General features: G+C 39.1%; 1 protein-coding gene and 1 long non-coding RNA gene across 5 annotated transcripts in view; both read left to right on the forward strand.

Annotated features, from left to right (window-relative positions):
* The window catches only part of LOC309504937, a 414,587-nt gene that overhangs the window by 252,596 nt on the left and 139,490 nt on the right, over positions 1 to 22,501 (forward strand). The window lies entirely within an intron of this gene.
* pcdh19 (protocadherin 19) overlaps positions 1 to 22,501 on the forward strand; it is a 58,433-nt gene that overhangs the window by 14,697 nt on the left and 21,235 nt on the right. For all 4 annotated transcript variants that reach the window (XM_082178193.1, XM_082178194.1, XM_082178191.1 and 1 more), the window contains exons 3-4: positions 18,335 to 18,393; positions 20,821 to 20,993. In XM_082178193.1, coding sequence (XP_082034319.1) covers positions 18,335 to 18,393; positions 20,821 to 20,993 — 232 coding nt within the window. The remainder of the gene's footprint in view (positions 1 to 18,334; positions 18,394 to 20,820; positions 20,994 to 22,501) is intronic.

The raw sequence follows: 22,501 nt of genomic DNA on the forward strand, positions 1-22,501 counted from the left end.
AAGCCTTGTACAGTTTGTTAGAATGTGTGATATTGCATTTTTGGTTGTTTTTTGTGCATTTATTTTCACAGATTAATATCTGAACATGTAATTTGTTTATGTATTGATCTGTGCTTGCCTCACTTTTCCACGTCTAATACAATCTTCTGATGTATCGAGTCAATTACATATCAAGAACTCACCCTTATTACTCGCCTCTATATTTATGAAAGGAAAAAAAAGTCTTTCTTGAGAGAATGTGTACAAAATATTGCACCATATATCTGCTGAGATTAATTTCTGCATTCACTAGGTTTACAAGAGTAAGAATAACCAGCCCCTTTGTGGGTCTATTGGCAACCTGGGTTATTTGTCTAGTAGGCAGGGTGTGCTGAGTGTGTGTTGAGGTGGTTTAATGAACAGCAAGATTGTTGGCAGGAAGACCGCTGTATAGCTGTAGCGCTGAGAAAACAGCAGGCCAACATAATTGTGCATTGTTCAGCCATAGAACAGGAGGCAGAGCATGTAATGAGCTGTAGCACCCGCTCACGTCTTTCCTAATGGGCTATGACCAGGTTCATCCTTCCAGGGGCCTTAGCCACTCCAATCATTGCTATTGCCCATTCCCCCTTGACTTTCTTTCGAAGAACCTAATAACCCCCTCTTTTTCCCTACCGCTTCTGACTGTTCTTTGTTTTGTCTTTTATTATATACTTTTATATTTCATCCAAAGAGGAAAATTCTGTCATAATTTACTCACCCTCATGTTGTTTCAAACCTGTATGACTTCTGAAGAAAGGTAAGCCATGAGGGTGAGTAAATATAAGCCTTGACACGGGCCACCAAGAATCTTGTTTAGAAGTTTAAGAAGTTTATTGAGAAATATGTTGATGTTATCTGCAAGATGCTGTGAGAATTTTCCACTGGCTTGTTTTTTCGTGGGGTTGGACAGGTTTGATCCTGTTTTGCATTTTGATTGCTCAAGCCTCCTGCATAAATGGGATTCCAGTAGCCCTACTTCACCGACACGATTTGTTGTTTCTTGAGTGTGTTTTTTTATTTTTTTATTTTATTTTTTTACCTGAAAGCCTGAGACATGCAGAGTCAAATGCGTTTGAAAGCCCAACAGACCAAAATAAACATCAGCGAGTGAAAAGCTCCTGAAATTGAATGTCTATAATGCAACAGAAAATGCAAAAACGATTATAAGCTGCCTTTTTTTTCCGGAGACCACTTCGCAAGACACAATGGAGGTTTGCTTTGACTCTCTCGTCACGTCCAGCGTTTGATGTCCTGCAGCCAGGGAGCCAAAGTTAATGAATGAGATCGGTGTGTTCTGATTTGCTGCTCTGTTTCTGGGCACTGCGCTCTCAGCCTGGGCTGCAGCCTCTCTAACCACATTCTGACAAGACAGCTGCTTTGAAAGAGAGAACGATGAAGAATGTGAGTGAACGAGAGACTGGAATCGCACAGGGTTGATGAGTCTTGCTTCTCAGCTGTAATGATAAGGGTTTAATTTGTCCTTAGGGGTGCAGGTCACTCTAAAGACGTGTGTTCGGCGGCCCAAAATTCTGAGACGTCGTTAGCCTAAAGCGAACCGACAGATCCCGTTATAGCGACAAAAGCCCAAGAAGACGCCCCAGAACACGCAAGTTGATCTGTCATAAATATAGCCGGAGGGGGTGGTGTGTGGTGCGGAGGGGTGTTATTCTCTGTTGGTCTCTTGTTTATTATGTCTTGGGTGTTTCATATAACAAATGGAGAGAGACAGTTTTCTCTCAGGGGTTCTTAGCTTCTCCCCACAGAGCGTGATTAATTGTTATTGTGGTCTATTTTTATGTCGTGTCCTGAAATACGAAGGTACAGGAGAGGTAGCTTGACAATGTAGCTCTGGGCTCTCGCTGACAGTGTTTGCTTTATGGTATTTTCATATTTTATGGCCTTGGCTGATTTAGTTACTTCAAAACATTGCTCGCCATTAGATAGAACACAGGTGCTAGCGAGCCCTCCCTGCCATCTATAGCCCTGCGGTCCTGGGCAATGCTTTATAGACGTGCTAATGCACCGCAGACAAGCATGTCTGACAGATTAGGGGACGTCGGAGAAACTCTCAGGACTCTCTTTCATCTGTTCGTGTCTTAATAATGATTACTCCACAGGCTTAAGACCAGATTTGTTGTGCCTGAGACAACTCACCCTGGTTAAGAGGAACGCCTCAGGTTTAGCCACTAGAAGGACCAGGCTGCCAGGATGGAGAATTTGAGTGGGCAGACATCCGCTCAGAGATAGTGGAGAGATGCTACCTGGGTGCTGCCTACTGGACTGGATAGGGAAAGAAAGGGAGACAGGGAGTGATTCTAATTATAATGCTCCAGCCACAGTGCTGTGGTGGGCTGTAGCTTGCATGAGCAACCACAAAAAGCTGACTTTTGGTTTAATTTGGAAGACTAGCAATAATCCAGACTAAATCTCTTAAAGCTGCAGCTTTCCCTCTGTCGGATTAAGGGGCAGTCTTAAAAGGATAAGAGCTGCTTATCAGAGCTTCCCTCAACACTTCCCAGTGACTTCCAAAAAAGTGTATATATGACACTAGTTACAGTCAGATAATGTGGCCATATATTAGCGATTATGTATCACCTATAGAATACACATATTGTATAAGCAAGCAGAAAGTACTGAGATCATGTAATATTGGAGTAAATGAGTAAAACAAGCAGTTGGAAGCTTTTAATTCCTAAGGCAGGAAAACAGTATGTTAGGAAGCTTACATCTGTTTTCAGTTTAATAACATTTTCTAGAAATATAAACTCATCTTCCATTGGTCAGATATAATCTAGCCTCTTGAAAATCAGTAGGACATGTTTTATATCTGTGTTATTATTTAGACATTCATATTTGACTCTATTTCTACTTCCTAAAGGGATAATTCCCCTAAAAATCATTTACTCACCCTCATGTCATTCCAAACCTGCATGACTTTCTTTTTTCTGTTGAACACAAAAAAAACAGTCACACATATATACATATATAGCACACTTAAAAACAAAATCAACCAAAGTGCTAAACAAATATACAATAATAGTATAGTACAGTATAGGCTAATAGTATAAAAGTCAATAATAGTATTAATACTACACTAGCATAGTTTCAAATGTTACATAAAACAACTACGTTTTAAGAAGTGATTTAAAAACCTCTGAATCTAAACAAGATGATATTTTAAAAAAAGTGCAAGGTTTAACTGCAGGGTTCCCACGGGTCCTTGAAATCCTTGAAAGTTTGTGAATCAGATTTTTTATTTTTTTCAAGGCCCTGGAAATGTTCTTGAAAATAGGTCCTTGAAAGTGCTTGAATTTAAGTTTTCTGGAACAAAATCCATATTATTCTCTCCGGTCCGCTAATGTGTTATTTTGCCAACACTTCGTGGCCTATGCATACTAGCTTGCTTGATTTACGTTAGTTACGCGTTACGTTAAGTGTTTCCCACGTGAGGTACTTTGTGTTGTACGTTGCCATAATGTTCAAATGTGCACGAAACTTCTACGATGATACCTCAACGTTTCACAGACACACCGTGAAACATTGCAAAAATAGGCTGAAACAGCTGAAATGTGATGCCTGGAAAATGCAAGTTGCAATATATTTTGCTCATCAAAGAAGATTACAAAGAATTATAAATTTTTTTGTCCCGTATTTAAAGGTAAAATGATGCGTTCCGTATCAAATCAATGCGGGATGCGATTTGTCCCGTATTTCACATAGACCCACACATTCATTTGCAGGTGATTACATGTTAGTAAACAGGCGTACGTTTTTTTTTTTAAACCATGTCGAGCTCACGTCCTCTCCAGATATGACATAATAGGTATCAATGGGTCTTTCCAGTAACTAATGATGAATGTAAGGTGAACTGCACAGTTTCATTTGCTCACGCGGTGCGGTTAAAGCAGTATGCCGTGAGAGACGAATCCGTGCTTTTAAAGATGTAACGTTAGGCCTATTGTTTTTTTGTTTCTGTTTTTAAATTTGGATAATCTCTTAATATAACACATATTGTCAGAGCTTGGTTAAACAGTATGTTATTTATTAATTTATCGTTTATAAATATTAAACATATGCATAACAAATGATGATCCTATCTGTCATACACAATTTATGGCATTTAAAAAAGGTTTTAAAAAGTGCTAAATTATTTAAATAAAAATGGGACAAATAATTACATAATAATGTAGTCATAATTTAATTAGTAAATAAATGCTTAAGGCACACCAACATATACTGAAAAGTTATGTAGAAATAAATAAAATAATCAAATGTAAAATAATAGCCTAATATGTGTTCTCTTGCAAGTTCACATGTCATGTTTTCTCATGGTTTATTGTTGAGCTGTCATGTTGTCATGTTGAAATAATCAGTTCCAAGACCTTGACACATTTTTATTTTTTTATTTAATATTTTATTTGATTATTCTTCACTTTTATGCAAAACATAAATGCGACAAATAGAATATCGGATCTGTCATATGGCCAAAAATAAATTCAAAAAAAAAAAGAGAGAGCTTTTTTTGCATAGTTGTTTGACAGATGAAAACTGTAACAATGTATCTTACAAGGTAACACAATGTCACTTTGCTCTCACTTGAAATGTGTCCCCACATTAAGTCCTTGAATTTATCGGAGGGGCTGTCCTTGAATTTGAAGGGACCTTTCAAGGTGTGGGAACCCTGTAACTGTTTTTGTCCATACAGAGAAACCCCACTGACTTGGACCAAAAAAAAACTGACTTGGACCAAAAATGGACCAAAAAAAAAAACTTGAGACATTTTTTTGTGTGCAAAATATCTTCTTTTATCTGTCAGAAGAGAGAAAGGAACATGAGGGTGAGTAAATGATGGCAAAATTAAAAAAAAAATTATGAACTATCCCTTTAACTAACTCTTAAGAATGTCATATTCATAAGAGTAGATACATTTCTGAAAATAAAAATGAAGAAATATGAATGTCTGTTAATTGTGCTATAGACATTCATATATCTATTTTTTTTAATAAATAAACCTTCATATTAATTTCTAAATAGTAAGGCAGCAAAACATAACCATGAAAGCTGCATTTTTTGGTTTTGTGAATTGATCCTTTTCATAATCCGAGACACAGCTGTTTAGCTATGCCTATATTTATTTATTTATTTATCTACTGGAAGTGGATTGACAGGATTGCATATGTACACCTTTTCAGTTTTCACTTTGAATACAATTTGTATTCGGAACATGGCAAGACAGCTGGAAGTTTTATTTACTCGCTTGATACAACACCGCAAAACAAGCATTTGTAAAGTGGATAACTCTTAGATCTAGAAGGAAGTTGGTGAACAAAGCCTGTGGTTGTCATTACTTGAATTATTTATCTACTTTTTTCTTTTTTTTTCGCAGCAGTAGCGAGGCACAGAGCAAAATGCGAATGCATCCAAAATGAGCCTGTTTGTTTAAAGCTCCATTAATGAAGTGTTACTTTTTTTCTCTTTTGTTTTTGGCTGTCTCACTGTCAGGGCTGCTAGGGGAACAAGCACTAATCCAGCACGTCATGATATGTGTTGTTTGAAATTGCATGAAAGCGAGAGGCTGCCTTGTGTCTCACGGGGGCGAAGAGCGAGAGAAATAGGACTCCGCAGGGGCAGAGGCACAGAGAGCACAACCTTTTTTGGTCTAGAAAAGCGAGTATCCAGTGGGGAGATGATCACTAAGGGAGCAATGCAAAAATAGAGGTGCGTGTGTGTAATTCTTGTTTACAAGGTGACACCTTTTTAACCTCCTATTAACTGCATGCTCCTGAGAGCATCTGTTTTCCACCGGGAGAGGGACGTCACTTGATTCTTTCCCTCTGAATTCACCTTAAAGTTACTTTCTGGGTGTTAATTAACAAAGAATCCAATCCCACCGATCTGTTCAGGTTTTAATTAGCGAATCTAACAATATGCAAGAAACCCATATTATCAGAAATCACTACATATTGGTTTTGTAAGAACAAAAGGAGAGATAAATGCTTTCTCTCTCCTAGAACCGATACCCCTGTATTGTTTAGGCTGACCTCGTCTCTAGTCCAACAAATGATCTCTATTAAAGCAGACCTGTTAACCAGGACAATAATTATACCGCATTTATCGGAGGGGCTGTTTGCCAGTCTCGGTATGTTCGTCCAACTACACTCTCAGTATGGGCATCTATAAAGGTAGATGGCTGATTGTGATAGTTATAATGAGAAAAATAGAGAGAATAACAAGGAGTCTAGGAATCAGCTTCACTTACCATATTAGTAGTTTGTTGGCACATCTGGATAAAACTGGGATGTGGAGTGTTTTCAGATAACACAAGGATTTCGAAGACAAATACAGTCAAAGAATGAAACAGCATATTTTGTGTCAATAATTACCTGAGCACAAGCTACTAAAATTCCCATCAAATTCCCCCTGTAGATGTTATAACCCCAGTTTAAAGACTCATTTTCAAAAAAATATCTTAAATTGCTTATTAACCTACAGCACAGGACCCCAGGTGTCAGATCTTCTCTGTTTCTGCTAATCAGAGGAAGTGCTATTTTTCAAAGCTCGAACTGAACAAAATTGGAGCTGTTGAAGATCTCTTAGGTTGGCATTATTCCCGTGTAATGAGTGTAAGAGAGACCAATTATTCCACTTGTCATCAAAACAGAGGAAGATTAACTCTTCTCCACTTTGACACTCTCCAGCAGTACTATCTTTTTATAGATGTTCGCACTCTTGATCCGTCTGTGCTGCACTGATGTTATTTCATTTTTTTTTTTTATAGCATACGCTGCATGTTCGCATCTGTGTGCCGTTGCTATGATTTTTTTTAGTGCACGATAGCTTCATCAACAAGCCTGCCACCTGAACAAAAACACAGAGAATCCTGTGGCTCATCATGCAAAATGGCCTCAACTTTCTCTGAAGAGCGGCATTAAAATGCTAAATTAGAGATACAGCTACGCTGTGCATATGGAGGCGGAACCATTTTCGCCCAAGCTTAGCTTGAATCCCAGTTAAGTATTGGGTTTTGAAGCTTAAATTGTCCAACTGCAGAGGGATTTCACCACTTTGCTTTTGAAAAACATAATGTAGATTAAATGGAAAGGCTGCAGTTGGAGCCCTCTGAATAAATTAAAAGAGTCCAGCTCTATAGGATATCACATTTTTTATTAGCCTGCAAGGAATAAAATTGGCCGCTAATCAGGAGGAGCCGAATGACAAAAGATGAATGAAATGGTTCGCCACTGCTCTTGACACAAAGACAAACTAACACATCTGAATCTGTACAGACACACAGTGAGCCTTAAGATATGTCAGGCTTTGAAAACTGCTGCGCAAAAGCAAAAATACACAAGCACACCCACGTGTGCATGCACATGAATGCGCCCTGACGTCTTTGATAAGAGACAATTACCACACATTGTTTACGGTGCAAGCCAAATTATTTCAGCTCTTTATTTCAAGGAAGTCTTGGTGACAATAATGTGACACAAGGTGTGCTATTACTCTCATTATACCGGCACAATGCCAAATACAAATCTGATCTTTAACAGCGCAAAAGCAGATGTTTGAAGCACAGAGGGGGTGATGTGCCGTCCGTATGCTGTTGTTTTTTGTTGTTGTCCACAACCCCCTTGCCATGCTCTCCTCCCCCCAAACCTGTTTGGCCCTAAAGATGGTCTAATACAAATTAAATTAAAGAAAGTCAGCACAGATAATCCTGGTGTGTTTCAGCTGCTGCGACGGCGTGGGGTCAAGCCCGCAGCATCTGGCCCTCCTCGCCACAGCAAGCCCACAAGCTGCTCCGCTCTCTCTGGGAGCTGGAGCAGAGCAGCACCCCTACTGGCCCACTTAGGAGAGTGTGTGTGCGTGCACATGTGGTCGTGCCCAGGATGTGGGAATGTAAAACAAGGGTGTGAGCCTGTCAGCACGAATGTAAAGTGTGTTGCTGCTTATGTGGGTTTATTTGTTTGTTCAGTGTTAAAGGAGTGAAGGGAAGGGTGTTAAATAAGTGTTGTGATGTAGTTGGGGGATGTTTTGAAGCAAATCGCTAATTGAAAGACAGTCCCTCGTGTAACGCACAGAGCAATGGTGTGAGGGGACGATGTTGTGGAGTGGTGATGGCAGACTGTCAGCACCCTGATGAACATCTGCTCATTGGTCTACAGATGAGCCACTGATGTGTGGCAAGGTAAAGTGTCGCTCTCAATCCCGATGCTGACAGCTGCTAAAAAAGGCCATTTCAAATATTAGGAGCAGATGTGTTCGTATGTGTACTCTTATAGTATTGCATCATGAATTGTGCTGATTGGGTCAAGCTTGTTATGATTACAGTTGAGTTTTTATCCTCCCATCTGTCCATTAGGGCATTAGCGCCCAGCCACTACTACGTCTGTCATCCAGCAACGCTTAGTAAGGTGGTAAAGTGCATAAGGGCATAAACTGCAACAAGAGCTTGGAGAAAAGGCGGGGGTTGGTTTTTGCATCTTTGCAGTCTTTAATTGCAATGGATGTGCTTTTTTTTTTGCTAGAAAAACAGACCAAAACATTGTTACAGAATGTAATAACAAAAGAATAAATACAAATACATTATTTAGCAGATAATTCTGTCCAAAAATGGATTAAAATCCAAAAAAGTTATGAAATAAAGGAGCCAACAGTATTAAAAGGGCAGGTACGTTTAAAGTCTTTCATTTTCCTTTCTTTTTTTTAACTATGAATATGAACTTTGCATTTTCAATTGGCTTTTTCGCATTGAATGCATTTTCAAAAGAAAGAAAGATGAGGAATAAAACCCTCAACAACATACAGTATAAAGAGAAAGAAAGTATTGTTAAAGCGGCTGATTTAAATGTGAAGAAGTGAATGATTTTTATGAGAACCACAGTTAGATTGTTACATAGTGGAAAGAGAGAGAGGCTTGAATCTGTCATCCGTATTAGCATCACCTTAAAATGTCTAGACCGTGTGCTAACTGCTACACTGTCGCTCTGGAGCCCAGGATCCGAAGCCAAGTATGCAGTAAACATTGTTTGTTTGAATAAGTGGGGAAGGTTGGAGGGATTAGTGAAAGATGATGAAGTTCGCACCGCTTCCTGTTTGCACATTGCATCTCCCCGCATCTCATCTGTTAGGGATGTCAATAAGGAGATGTCAATAAGGAGGCTGGCTCAATCCATCTTAGAAAGGGGGAAAAGAGAGAAATGAAAAGACAGAGTGAGGAAAGAGAAAGTGCACTTGAGGCAGAGACAGACAGGGAGTATATCCGGGGAGACTAAGAGTCTGTAATGAGTTGCTGCAAATTTCCATCCACAGGGGAAAAAAAAAAGAATCCTGGAAAGATGCTTTTGTGCCTTGTCATTGTGAAAAGGTGCCGCGCTTTCGGCGGGGGAGGCAAATGGGCTGAAAGTGTGTGTGGGGGATGGGGGGTCTGTTAGACATCTCAGTACGTTGACAGATATTTGGGAGAACATACCCCTAGATACTATGTCATTATTTTGGATCAAAGTGTCAAGCGGATATATGATTTACACTCATAACAAAAGCAGCATCCAGAATGGATGAGTCGGCACTCCCTGCTGGAGCCCAGTGCTGGATATTACACTGATGTAAAGGTGTTCACATCGCTCATGTCCGCTCACGCCTGTCGAATGAGTCTCTCTGTGTGTATTAGCGAGTGTGTCTGTGAGGGAGAGAGAAACAGAAAGATTCATGACTATCGTGTAAAAATATCTATCTATCTATCTATCTATCTATCTATCTATCTATCTATCTATCTATCTATCTATCTATCTATCTATCTATCTATCTATCTATCTATCTATCTATCATGAGCAAACCTCTAATTTTAAGAATAAGCAAATTAACAAGAACCACTAAAAATGCTAGATGAAACAAACAGAGCTGTTTGAGTATTTAGAATTAAAAGAAAATATTAAAAACCTATAGAATTGTTTGAAAATTAATGTGTATGATTATCATATATTTATACTTTAAATATTCACGATTCATTTGTACTGTTCAAAAGTTTGGAGTCGGTAAGATTTTTTAAAAGAAATTAATAATTTTATTAAGCAAGGATGCATCAAATTGATCAAAAATGTATTTAAACAAATGCTGTTCTGTTGAATTCTGTTGGCTGAAAGAATACTTAACTATTTTCAACAATTATAATAATAGGATACATGTTTTTGTCATATTCCGATCATTCTGGAGCACCAAATCAGCATATTAGATCATTTCTGAAGGATCATGTGGCTCTGAAGACCGGAGTAATGATGCTGAAAATTCAGCTTTCCCATCACAGGAATGAATTGCATTTTAAAATATAATGAAATAGAAAACAGTTATTTTAAATGGTTATAATATTTCACTCAAATTATCAAATAAATACAGCCTTGGTAAGTATATACACAAAAAAATACTAACCACAATCTTTAGAATAGTAATCTAGTCATGATAGATTTCCCTAAAAATACTAAGAGACACAATTAAAAGAAAATTCTACTAATTCAGCAGGAAAATAAAGACTGTACCTCAATAACCTGTGCGTGTCACATCCTTTTATCTGAAGGCTAATGAACCGACACAGGTTTGTACATCATGCTGTTATCTATCGTCCAGGTGACTGTCCTTTTCCATCCCTGGAGATGCCAGGTGGATGCGAGGAGCCTTTTGAATAAAAGGAGTGAATGCCTTTTAGTCCAAGCATTTGAAATAGAATAACATTCCATAGGAGTGATTTCTGCAAGTTCTGCGAGTTTCATTAATTTCTATGGCTAAATTGTCCTTGGCAATATGATAACCAAGGCCCCCCACCCACACACCACCACGATTACACACACACTTTTCTTCTATTATGACCAGTATGCTTCCTGTAAAGCATCCAAGCAGATTGTGAATTCTTCGAAACACACAGACACAGACTACGGGTTGAGAAGGATATTGTAACATCCAAAGAGCTATTTATAGTGGACAGAGTATCTGATCAATTCCCAAACACCACAGGCCAACAACAAACCCAAGTGTTCTTGTAAAAGAGAAATATCAAAGTACGCACACACACTCTCACGTGTACAGTAGATCAGAAAGGAGTGTCACAGTAGGAATGTGGCCTAACGTAGCAAACGACTCAACAGAATGACCCTCCTTGCAGGAATACAGATATGCATGATAGGAAAGGTTATTTAAATCTTTTCATCACACAAAAAGGCAGAGTTCTGACATATGATGACCTTATGAATTATTAACATAGCTGCTATTAATGTATGCATAATTAATCACACACAAACTGAATGGAGCCTATAGCCCTTAGCATATGTAGATTGAGTCTTTTACAGGATCAAACAGAAGGGCATTTTTCTTTTTCCCTCCTTTGTTAACTTTGCAGCTGTTAAGCTAGGAAATAGCCATTTCTGCTTTGGTTGTTTATAAGAGCCTTGTGATTGTTTTCTTAAAGGAAATATATCTACTACACTTCACAGGAAAAGCAACGCTGAATGAATGAGGTAGGGAAGTGTATTGTGTTTACTCATTTGTAACACACTGTTTCGTCCCCATGGAGAAATGCTTTAGTTAGTGGAATAATGCAATGCCGAATGTGCGAAGGTTACTGCAGGATACGGGCTTAAAAATGATTCCTTTACGTATTATTTTGTGAAGTTGTGTTTTGAAAATACAAATCACTTTGAACCCACTAGGTGTTTTTTTTTTTTTTAAACAACTGAACACCATACAGCCAGTTTTAAAGCTCCAAAAGCGTTTATCCTCGAAAATGGCTCCCTTTCATAATAAGATGGATTTGCAACGGGCCAAACTGAGTTGAGTGTGAATTGACAGGTGATGAAGTGGAATGATCTCGGGGATATGGCAGCTTATTTGTCACATGGGCTCCCGTAGCGATTGATTCGTTATAATTTGTGTTTGTAGGTAGCCGGCTGCTATTAAACATCAACAAGTCCTCATATTCATCACGGTTCCTGCCGAAGAGGCAGAAATAGAAAAAGTAATCTCATCCTGATGCCAGGGTGAGCCTGAGGCGCTCCTTCACCTCCCTTTATACTGGCGAGCCTCCTCTAGGGCTCACACAGTCTGGAAGAGAATCTGGGGGGGGGGATCTATAATCTAGCAGATGGCAGAGGATCTATGGGAAATTCTATAATCAGGGGTTGGCAACCTAACACCGGGCTGAGGAGCGCTGTGTTTCTCTGAGCTGGGGAAGGAAGGATAAATCCACTCCTACCAGGTGCGAAGATGAAGCTGCTGTGGTCCGTTCCTGTCGTCACGGGTGCCGCGTGGAAGGAGACGAGCGGCTTAGAGATGCTGCAGACCCACCAAAAAGATAGTGGGGTGAAAATAGAAGGCTTCAGGGGAGTAGGAGGCAAGAAAACAATGAAAATAAAAGTAAAGGAAGGCCTGCATGTCATAGAAGGAAAAAGGAAGAGTGTGTGATGTCTGCGCAGAGCGACTCCATGTTGAGATTGGCTTTCAATATGCCGGCGGGTGAGAGACTCCCCTGTTCCATTCACACAGTCAAACGGCTCACACGTAATTTCTCTGCAGCCTCACTGCAGCAATACATTTGTAGACATATAGACATCTCCTAAGCCTCCGTGGAAAATGCCACCCTTGCTACAGGCTCATTTCTGCTCCTATCACTAAGCCCTGCTGAACAAAGTCTGTCTCCAGTTTTGCATTTTTTTTTAAACAAGAAAATAGCTATGCACTACCTGCCTTTGCCTCATGATAACCTCTCCTCGGTTAGCTCCTTGTGGATGGAGGTAAATAAACAACAGTACTCATTATGAGTGCAGATTTCCTCCCAGCACTCTTGGGACTGTGTAAATAAGCTTTAAGATGACTGAAGAGTCAGCTTCCAAATAACTGCAAGCACCAAACTGCTATTAAAACGAGTTAATGGAATGGTTTAATTTTAATTGAGGTCCTTCATATTGTTTTTTTTTAGTTCATGTAATACATAATGTTTTTTTCTTTTTATAAAAAAATAATCTTAATTAGCCGCAGCATTGGTATTCAGAGGAGAATGTGCTTTTCCACCTCTGACTATGACATATTAGGAGCATCTGAACTTTAGTGGAGTTAGAAAGAAGAAAAGGGGACTCGCTTGATCTTTAAGACACGTTTTTTTTTTTTTTTTTTTTACCACTACCTAAAAAAAAAATTTCAAAAAATACTTTGAGCTTTTATTTAACTAGTTTTGTGTCCTGGAATTAATTTAATGGACATTTTATCTACGGTGGTGAAAACAAGGGTTCAGTCTGATAATTATTAATTGCTGTTCTGGCGTGCAGTTTGAATTAGTGCATAATTTGCATGTGTAAATGCAAGTACGGGCTGATGTATCAGTCTCAGAAGAGATAATACATAAATTGCAGAGGTGTGACAAGTATGTTATTTTCCCATTTTTTTGCCACCTGAAGAACTCCTGCTCCGCTCGCTCGTTGCATCTGGCCTCTGTACAATGAACGCTCTCGCATCCGGACTATGGAACCAATTGTCACGCTGGGAAGAAGGCAAATCAAATCTCACAGCGGCAACTAAGCGAGGAGATTGCTTTTCCTCTCCACTAGCTGAAGTTGGAAGAGTTCGGTTGGGGTTAGAGGCTGCAGGTTGGAGAGAAAGAGAGAGAGAGAGAAAAATTAGGTTAGGGTGTCGCCTAGCTCTCTGAAGGTCTCGTTTACCGCCCCCTTTCCATTACTTTCCTCTCCGGCCTTTCCGCCTTCGCTCACAGAGCTCTTAAGGTGCGATTTGCCCCACCAGACCCTTAAGTATGTGGGAAGAAACACAACAATAATTACAGGGATAGGGTGACACTGGCCGCCAAACTGGGGCCGCTCGGATCATAACAACACATTGTAGAACCTGATTAAGTAGCCATTTGTGGCAGCTCGTCTGTAGTTTAAACAACCCTCATCTCCGAGCCTGAAACCCAACCTCTGTGAAAGAAATATTGATAGTCCTTATGATTTGATGGCGGTCAGCGGTGTAGGCATACAGTACATTACTTTACAGGAAGATTGCCGCTAATGCATGGAAGCTCTCTGGCATAAAGACCTCTAAGGGCCAAGGGCGCCTCTTAAATGCCCTCTGGCCATCAACCTGAATTAATGAAAAACACAAGAACATTGCGGAATACAATTGATATCACTTTTTGGGGAAAGCTTACTAATTATCATGATCCATTAGTGAATCATCACCACACATCAATAGATGCTTTTGTTGTGGAATAATGGCACTTATCTATCACGTTCTTCAAAGAACGTGTTGATATCTGCTTGAATACAGTAATGAAGCGCATTTCGTAATCTCCAGCAGTGAGATGCCTCTATGGAACAGCAGCTGCATTTGCATAACTGAAGCTATTACTCCAATTAGCCCATTCTGATATAAGCAGAGGGATCAAAATGTCAACAGAAGGAAATCTGCTGAGATGACAGAGCCTGCATCATCGATAGTGACTCTTCTCGTAAAAGGGTTAGTGATCCGTGCAGTGTAACTGCGTTTCAACAGTGCTCTCATTTGTTTTAAGTGCCGTGGCCGAGGAGAGTGAGAGCATAGCTTTGTATGTGTAGATACACAAGTAGGACGGACTCTCGCTCTCCCAGCAGAGATCTGGATAGCGCCGCTCAGAACCAATTATGGGTCGGCCACATAGAGGCACATCATTTGGAAATTTGTATACTGTCTTTTTTAATGAAGCTTTCCCCTCGTTACTTAGTCCATTGCTATTCATTAGTCCTTTTGTGGACGACTGTAGAGATGGAAAGGTTCTGTAATGAGTTCTCACAGGGACTAAAGTAGAGCACAGGTGGCATAAAACACACACACACACACACACACACACACACACACACACACACACACACACACACACACACACACACACACACACACACACACACACACACACACACACACCTACCTACCTACCTACCTACCTACCTACCTACATATCTACCTATCTAGCAAATATTTCAGAACTAAGGGGTGTGTGTGTGTGTGTATATATATATATATATATATATATATATATATATATATATATATACCTCAGTTCTGAAATATTTGCTCATGCCTGTTACTTTGATATTAATGGAGTCAGCCCTGACAAGAACAAAGAGGCAAATAACTAACTTGTGAGCTACAACGAGAACAAACAAGAGTATGTTCCAAATTGAAGTCTGCTAATATAATGTTAATTAAAATGGCTTTTTACAAATTATCTCTGTGATTACAATGACTTAAGGTTTAATTAGAAACATAGCAAACACCCACACAGGCAACACCCCCCATCCCACCCCACCCTACCCTACCCTCACCCTCACACACACACACACACACACACACACACACACACACACACACACACACACACACACACACATAAAAGAGAACGTTAACCTTCAGTGGGTACAGATTTCACCAGCCCAAACATCTCAATTAGACGCCTGGTCACCCGTCACTTGTAATTAAAACATTATCATGCGTGGAGGTAATTAAGATGTGTGGAGGTGAGGCAGTAAGCAGCAGCTTATTGACTGGAGATGGAAGAAGATCTGAGGTGGACAGTGATGAGCATTACTACACTAGAAAAACAAGATTCTTTTTATTTTATTTTATTTGAATATATATATAACAGGCCTCTAAAGAAATGACATATTTCATTTAAAAATATATATTGTTCAAATGAATTCAATCATGACAATCACGTTAATGTATTTGGTCTTGGCAGGCTAAATCTGCTACGCATGCTGCTGTTGCTAAATATAATATAATATAATATAAAAAATATAAAAAAACAGTAAAAGTATGTTTCCAGAAGTAGGATCCAATAAATCCATTGTGAAATTAATCCTGCATGACTTGTCACTTATGTAGTTGTTGACATGCACTACTTGCGCAGTAGGGATCTCCTAGTCACTGGTGATATACACAGATGAAGGAAATGGGCATATTTTTGGGATCATGGATCTTTATGCAGAGTTATTCCGTCTGTGATTATGATAGCTTGTATCTGTCTCCCAGCAGCTAGTGTGGAGGTCCCTGGCTGGCGGCATAATCATTGGTCTTGTTGCACTGTCTGCATTAACCTTCTTATCGTCTGGGTGACTGCTGTTGTCAGAGGGGCTGATGGCTAGACATACCCCTGGAAGGAAGCCATTGAATTATTTTCTATCTCAGTTTAGAATGAGCTGAAGTTGAATCTGAGAGGCAGGTTTCTCCCCATGGAAAATACATGCATCAACAGTAGCCAGTTAGATTCAAAATGTTTAATCCAAACAGGAAAACAGCCAGTTTTTCCACTAAATTAACATAATATTTCTTATCCTTTTATGCACCAATTAAGCAACAGCCATTTACAGTGATATTAAGCTGCATATATGTTTATACTAATCATTTTAAATCTGAAAAATGTTTTGACCAAGCAAATGAATCGTTGAATCTAGGCCTGGTTTCACAAACAGGGCTTAGATTAAGCCAGGATTAGGCCTTAGTACAATTAGGACATTTAAGTAGCTTTTATAAACAATGTCTTAGAAACATATTTTAAGATATGTGACCCTGGATAACAAAACCAGTCTTAAGTAGCACGGGTATATTTGTGGCAATAGCCAACAAAACATTGTATGGGTAAAAATTATCGATTTTTCTTTTATGCCAAAAATCATCAGGATATTAAGTAAAGATCATGATCCATGAAGATATTTAGTCAATTTCCCACCTTAAATATATTAAAAAATTATTTTTGTGAGTGGATGCAGCACAATCGCCTATAGAAATGGACAACTTTAAAGGCGATTTTCTCAATATTTCGATTTTTCTGCACCCTCAGTTTCCAGATTTTCAAATAGTTGTATCTTGGCCAAATATTGTCATATCCTAACAAACCTAATATCAATGGAAAGATTATGTATTTAGCTTTCAGATGATGTATAAATCTCAATTTAAAAAAAAATACACATAAGACTGATTTTGTGGTCCAGGGTCACATATGTCAGTGCAAGTTGGTTTCAGTTAAAACAGCTCAAGCATCAAACAAGGCTTAAAGGGATAGTTCACCCAAAAATGAAAATTCTGTCATCATTTACTCACCCTCAAGTTGTTTCAAACCTGTATGAATTTCTTTTTTTCTGCTGAACACAAACACAGCTGAAGATATTTTGAAAAATGTCGGTAACCAAACAGTTGATGGACCCCAATGACTTCCATAGTAGGGAAAAAAAATACTATGAAAGTCAATGGGGTCCATCAACTGTTTGGTTACAGACATTTTTCTAAATATCTTCTTTTGTGTTCAGCAGAAAAAAGAAATTCATACAGGTTTGAAACAACTTGAGGGTGAGTAAATGATGACAGAATTTTCATTTTTGGGTGAACTATCCCTTTAAGCCTTGTCTGTGAAACCGGGGGCTAGAGTTCCAATTCACTGAAATGAACAGTTTAAAGTGATTCATTAGTCAATTAATTGAACTTACCAACAAGACTAGGAACAGGTCTTTCTCAACACTCTAATTCCTGCAAGTCACAAGTCAAAGAGGATTGTGAAATTAGTCATGCTGTTTACAAAATTTAATGACCAAATATGAAGTGCATGGAAGTCTTTGCATTATTCATGATGTTGATTTAATTTCACAACACTAGCAATACCGCCACAAATATACTGTGAATACTCAATAAATATATCACCCAGTTCTACTGTGTACTTCTAGTCATTTATTTAGAAAGCGCTGCCTTCCAGAAGACTCTGAAGTCTCTTTCTCAATGTGGGTCAAAGAGTCATCAAATGCAGATCATTGAGGCCTTTTCATCTGCAATTGCAAAGTTAAAAAAATCCCCTGGCACGCTCTTAATTTCTTCCCTCTGTATATTTATTTCTTTGATATTTCCACATTAGCATCCTCAAAAGTGTTGTGAGGAAAAGCAGCACTCGAAGAGAGGAAACTTTCTTCTCTAACCCCCAACACCACTCCTCTATTCCCCAGTCTGGCTTAATGACATTTTGAAGAGTGTGGTCTGACTAAGGATGTTTTTTGGGTGGGGGAGGCTGGAGGAGTGACGACAGGAGCAGACTCACTGCAGCAGAACAGGCCACATGTGCTTAGAAAGAGAATGGGGGAGTTTGCCTTTGAAAGCCCAGGCAGCTAACTAGAGTCTTTGTGTAAAATAACATTTATATTGAAAGGCAATTACTGGTGACATTATTTTGGTTGCTGCATAATTAAATTCATTTTTGTTCCCTCTCTCTCTCTCTTTCTTTCTCTCTCTCTCCCTCTTTAATTCTGTCTCTTTCCCCCAGACGGAGAATTATTCCATTGACTCCAGTTATGTAAACAGCAGAGCACACCTAATTAAAAGGTATGTCTTTATAAAGCAATCAGATTAACTTATCTAACTTATTTTGATGCGTTCTTAAAGCGGTCAGATCATAGCTTGTTTTGTTTTTCAAATTTTCTTTTGTATTAATCTAAACATCTGCCTGTGCAAAGAGCAAAACAAGTATTATAAGTAATATATTCTGCTTTTTATCACGTCAACTGGGTGTAACAAGTGTCAGACATTTCGGAATGAGATGTTTTTGCATATTAGTTTCAATGGGTGGACATACAATTACAGTACAGTACAAAATTATAACACTCTTTATCTAACAACAACAAAACCTTACGATATGTCCCGTTTAAGATGCCATTTTTCATTAAAAATAACCAAAAAATAAAGTATTAGGGTTGGAAACATATTGTATAGGCAAGATATTAATGCTCAGAATGCTTATAAATGGCCAGTGTTAAGCTTTAATAATTCAGTATTGTAAGAGATTTAGCACATCCTCATCAAATTTTTTTATATGAATAATTCCATCAAATCCCTGCAAACGTGTATACATATTACATGTTAGAGAATAGTAAAACTGTAGCCCAGAGCGGAGGAGGCTTGGGCGGTTAAGCTACATCTGTGTAGATGTTAATCTGATAGCTAAATCTACATGAATTTTAATCCCGGAATTCCAAAGGATTCTTCCTCAGTGCACACAAGGAGGGCTTTGTAAGGCCACGGAGATAAGGAAAAGGTAACATTATTTCGCACTGTGGAAGAAAAGAGCAATGACAATAGATCCTTTGTACTGGCAGGACTTGGCTAGCATTCCTCAGTCCACCTAAAAGGAGGCTATTGACTGGCATGGAGCATTGGCATGCAGACGTCCCTAATGAAGGTCCTTGGCCGCCTGGGGCCCTGCCTGCTACGGATGTCCACAGGGACTGTAATGCCTCTTTTACCTGAAACAAAAAAACATTCCAGTGTACCTCAGTACCGCATTTTTCAAACCAATTACAGCAATTTTATCTTCTAAAAAAACACTGCCTATGTTTACATAAACAAAGAGTATTCAAGTGTCGACTGTTTGGCTCTGCGACACTACAAAGAAATCCCCTCTGGAGCCTGTGGGCGCACAGACTGGGACAGGTGCAATTAGACTGATAAAATCAGAGGCTGCACTACCACCATTGCAGTGACATTGCTAGAATCCCCCTCTCCCTCCTCTCTTTCTCCTTAGAAGAGGCTGCAGAGATGCTTTTGTCTATGTATGTCAGTGTGTGTATGTGTATGCATGCGTTTCTGATCCTCTGTTGCTTCAGAGGCTGAATGTGTTCCACTGGGCTAACTATCAAATTAAGGGAAATCAGGCTTGTTCACTGCAGCTGTCTCATGGCAGCTTTTTTTTTTTTTTTTTTTGCCCCTCTCGCTTTATCAAGTCATATAATGTGGGTAAAGAGGGAAAGCACAGTTTGCTCAACATATTAAACCACTTTCTTTAAACATCCAGGGGTTTATGTGACCAACATAAGTTTTCCTAAATAATAGGAAGTGGCCTGATTTTTTAGAGAGATAGTTCTTTTTACACAACCTCAGGTTCCATTAGTTAACACTGGTTAATGCCTTAACTACATAAAAATGAGCAGTACCTTTGTTACAGTATTTATTCATCATTATTAATGCCAGATAATACAAATAAAACTGTTCATTGTTATTACTTGTTCAGGTCTATTAAATAATGTTATACTTTTTAATTTTTATTGTAAAGTGTTACTGCGAATTTTAAGAAAACTGTGTCAATACAATGAAAGTAAAAGAGGCAATCAAGTTTTTAAAAGACAAAAAAGTATCATAAAAGTATTTCAGAGAAGTCATTTTGGACATTGTTCTGAAGAAAAAATATTAACCTCTCAGGACATATATGGCACCACTTTTATTAACTTACATTATCATTACTATATAATATGCCTTAATTTTGGTCTGTTCCTCACAAAAATCCATCAAGTCATATGCACCACTTTTATAATATTTTTTTAAAGTCAATTTGGATTTTGACAACCCTAGTCCTCATTTACTTTCATTAGAGAGAATGTTACATAGACGAGAGAAAGCCAGAGCTTGAGAGTTTGACATGAGGGTGAGTAAATGATGACAGAGTTTTCATTTTTGGGTCAACTACCCCATAAATGCCACTGCAATCAACAGACGTATTTCTGAAACAGTCTATAGAAAGCCGAAGCAACACAAAAGAGCTCTGCACAGCCAAAGTGAGTGCAGGCCATTGACCCCTGATCCTTTATCCCACCATATAAGAATTTGAGAAAAAACACCTATTTTCAGCTACACTCTCTGTGTGGCTGGAAGATAAATAAAGGTAGCAAGGGGTGAAGAGAGAGTGAATGATGAAACCAAAGTTGACAGTTAAATAACACTATCCTTCTTTCTTGTCTTTTCTCCTTCACCTGGCTGTAGCACGTCAACATTCAAGGACATGGAAGGAAACAGTCTGAAGGACAGCGGGCACGAGGAGAGCGACCAAACCGACAGCGAACATGATGTTCAGAGAGGGCACTACGCTGACACGGCTGTCAACGACGTACTGAATATGACCGTACCCCCCAACAACTCGCAGCTACATGACCAAGGTAAGACAGAAAGATCTTGACTAGCTGAATGCATATAGGAAGAAAAAAAATCAAGACTTAGCTTCACTGGCAGAGTTGGCCCAGAGGCGCCTCGCTAATGCACAGGCAGCACTTCTCTTCCTGGAGTCTTTGATACGAGCCCGAGAACATTATTGACGGATGTGAGCAACGTCTGCAGTCGACTGCTACACTTCAGATCCAGACCTAAATGGCAGCAATTAGGCTGACAAAGGTTGAAGGTGGAAATCTACATATCACGCAGTCTCCTCATACATAATTCACGTGGATCATTTAGCAGGGAATTAATGTTGATGTTTCTTTTTTTTTCGACTGCCGTTAAAGACATCCGGTATGATGGCAGGAGTCAGTAAGAGGTCATGTTCACTCTCAGCTACTGCCACTCAATGCTACAAAGTTATAGAGCGACGAATGGCAGCGCTACTGAGAATCAAAGCGCGGAGAAGACCAAAGGAGGGCTCCGAATGGTTTTATTGCACCGATTGTTTTGTGTTGTCATGCTCAATCAGCCTTTGATCTATGTAATTTAGAACAATTGAACACCTCTAGCAGTCGCTAATAGTCAATAGCGAAAAACTCTATTCTTGTCGGATGGAAATTAGTCAACCAATTTTCTGAATTACAATGAGAGCTTGACATTTGCTGAATGCTGAATAGAAAATGGAGCATTTCTGAGGGAGATGAATCATTAAAATCGTTATTAAAATAAAAAATGGTCATTAAAATCGGCAGGACGGTCGCTCAGATAGGAGTTTAAAGAACGTGAGGCATTGTGGCTTGCCTGTGACGCGCTAAATCAAGCCTGGCTGCGTCTGAGTCATAGTACTGCCGCTTACAGATCTTGGTGTCTTGCTTAGAGAAGAAGAGTCTAATAAGAGAGCTAGGGATGAGAAAAGACAGAGTTAACGGCTGTAAAATAATTTAGCTTGTTCATCCTCATTGTGTTTTTTCCCCTCTGTAAAGCAGGGGCCTGAATTATGTAGAATTGGCAGGTGAACCAATTAAGATCTCATTTGGTCCAGATCGTGTGCTCTATGGCTAATTCCAGCAGGCTAATTAACCGGTTTGTTCTCCAGATGAATCACACGACGTATGGCTACATGACAACCGGAGGGAGGAAACATTCTACCATTTAAATTTTTATATGTAAATTTGTTTGAGCGTTGCTAGGTTCGCCGTGGCGTCCATGTTATGTCTGCACTATGGAAACCGCTGAGAGGAATTACAAGCCTCTGGGTTTCCATGATGGAGATCTTTCTGCATTTCTTTCACCGCCAACTTCCTGTCAACGTGTAATGACCAATTAGTATGTCTCATGACTACAGTTTAAGCTGTTGTAGACGTCTCTCTGTAAGAGAAATTAATATACAGTATAGGACTCATAAAATGCACTCTGACATACCCTCGAGCTCGGCACTTACATAATTGGACACAAGTAGAAAAATGTACAGAGAATGTTACAACTAGATGAAGCTTTTCCAGGTCAGCCA

This window comes from Leuciscus leuciscus (genome assembly GCF_965113295.1).
Source record: "Leuciscus leuciscus genome assembly, chromosome: 8".
Classification (NCBI taxonomy): domain Eukaryota; kingdom Metazoa; phylum Chordata; class Actinopteri; order Cypriniformes; family Leuciscidae; genus Leuciscus; species Leuciscus leuciscus.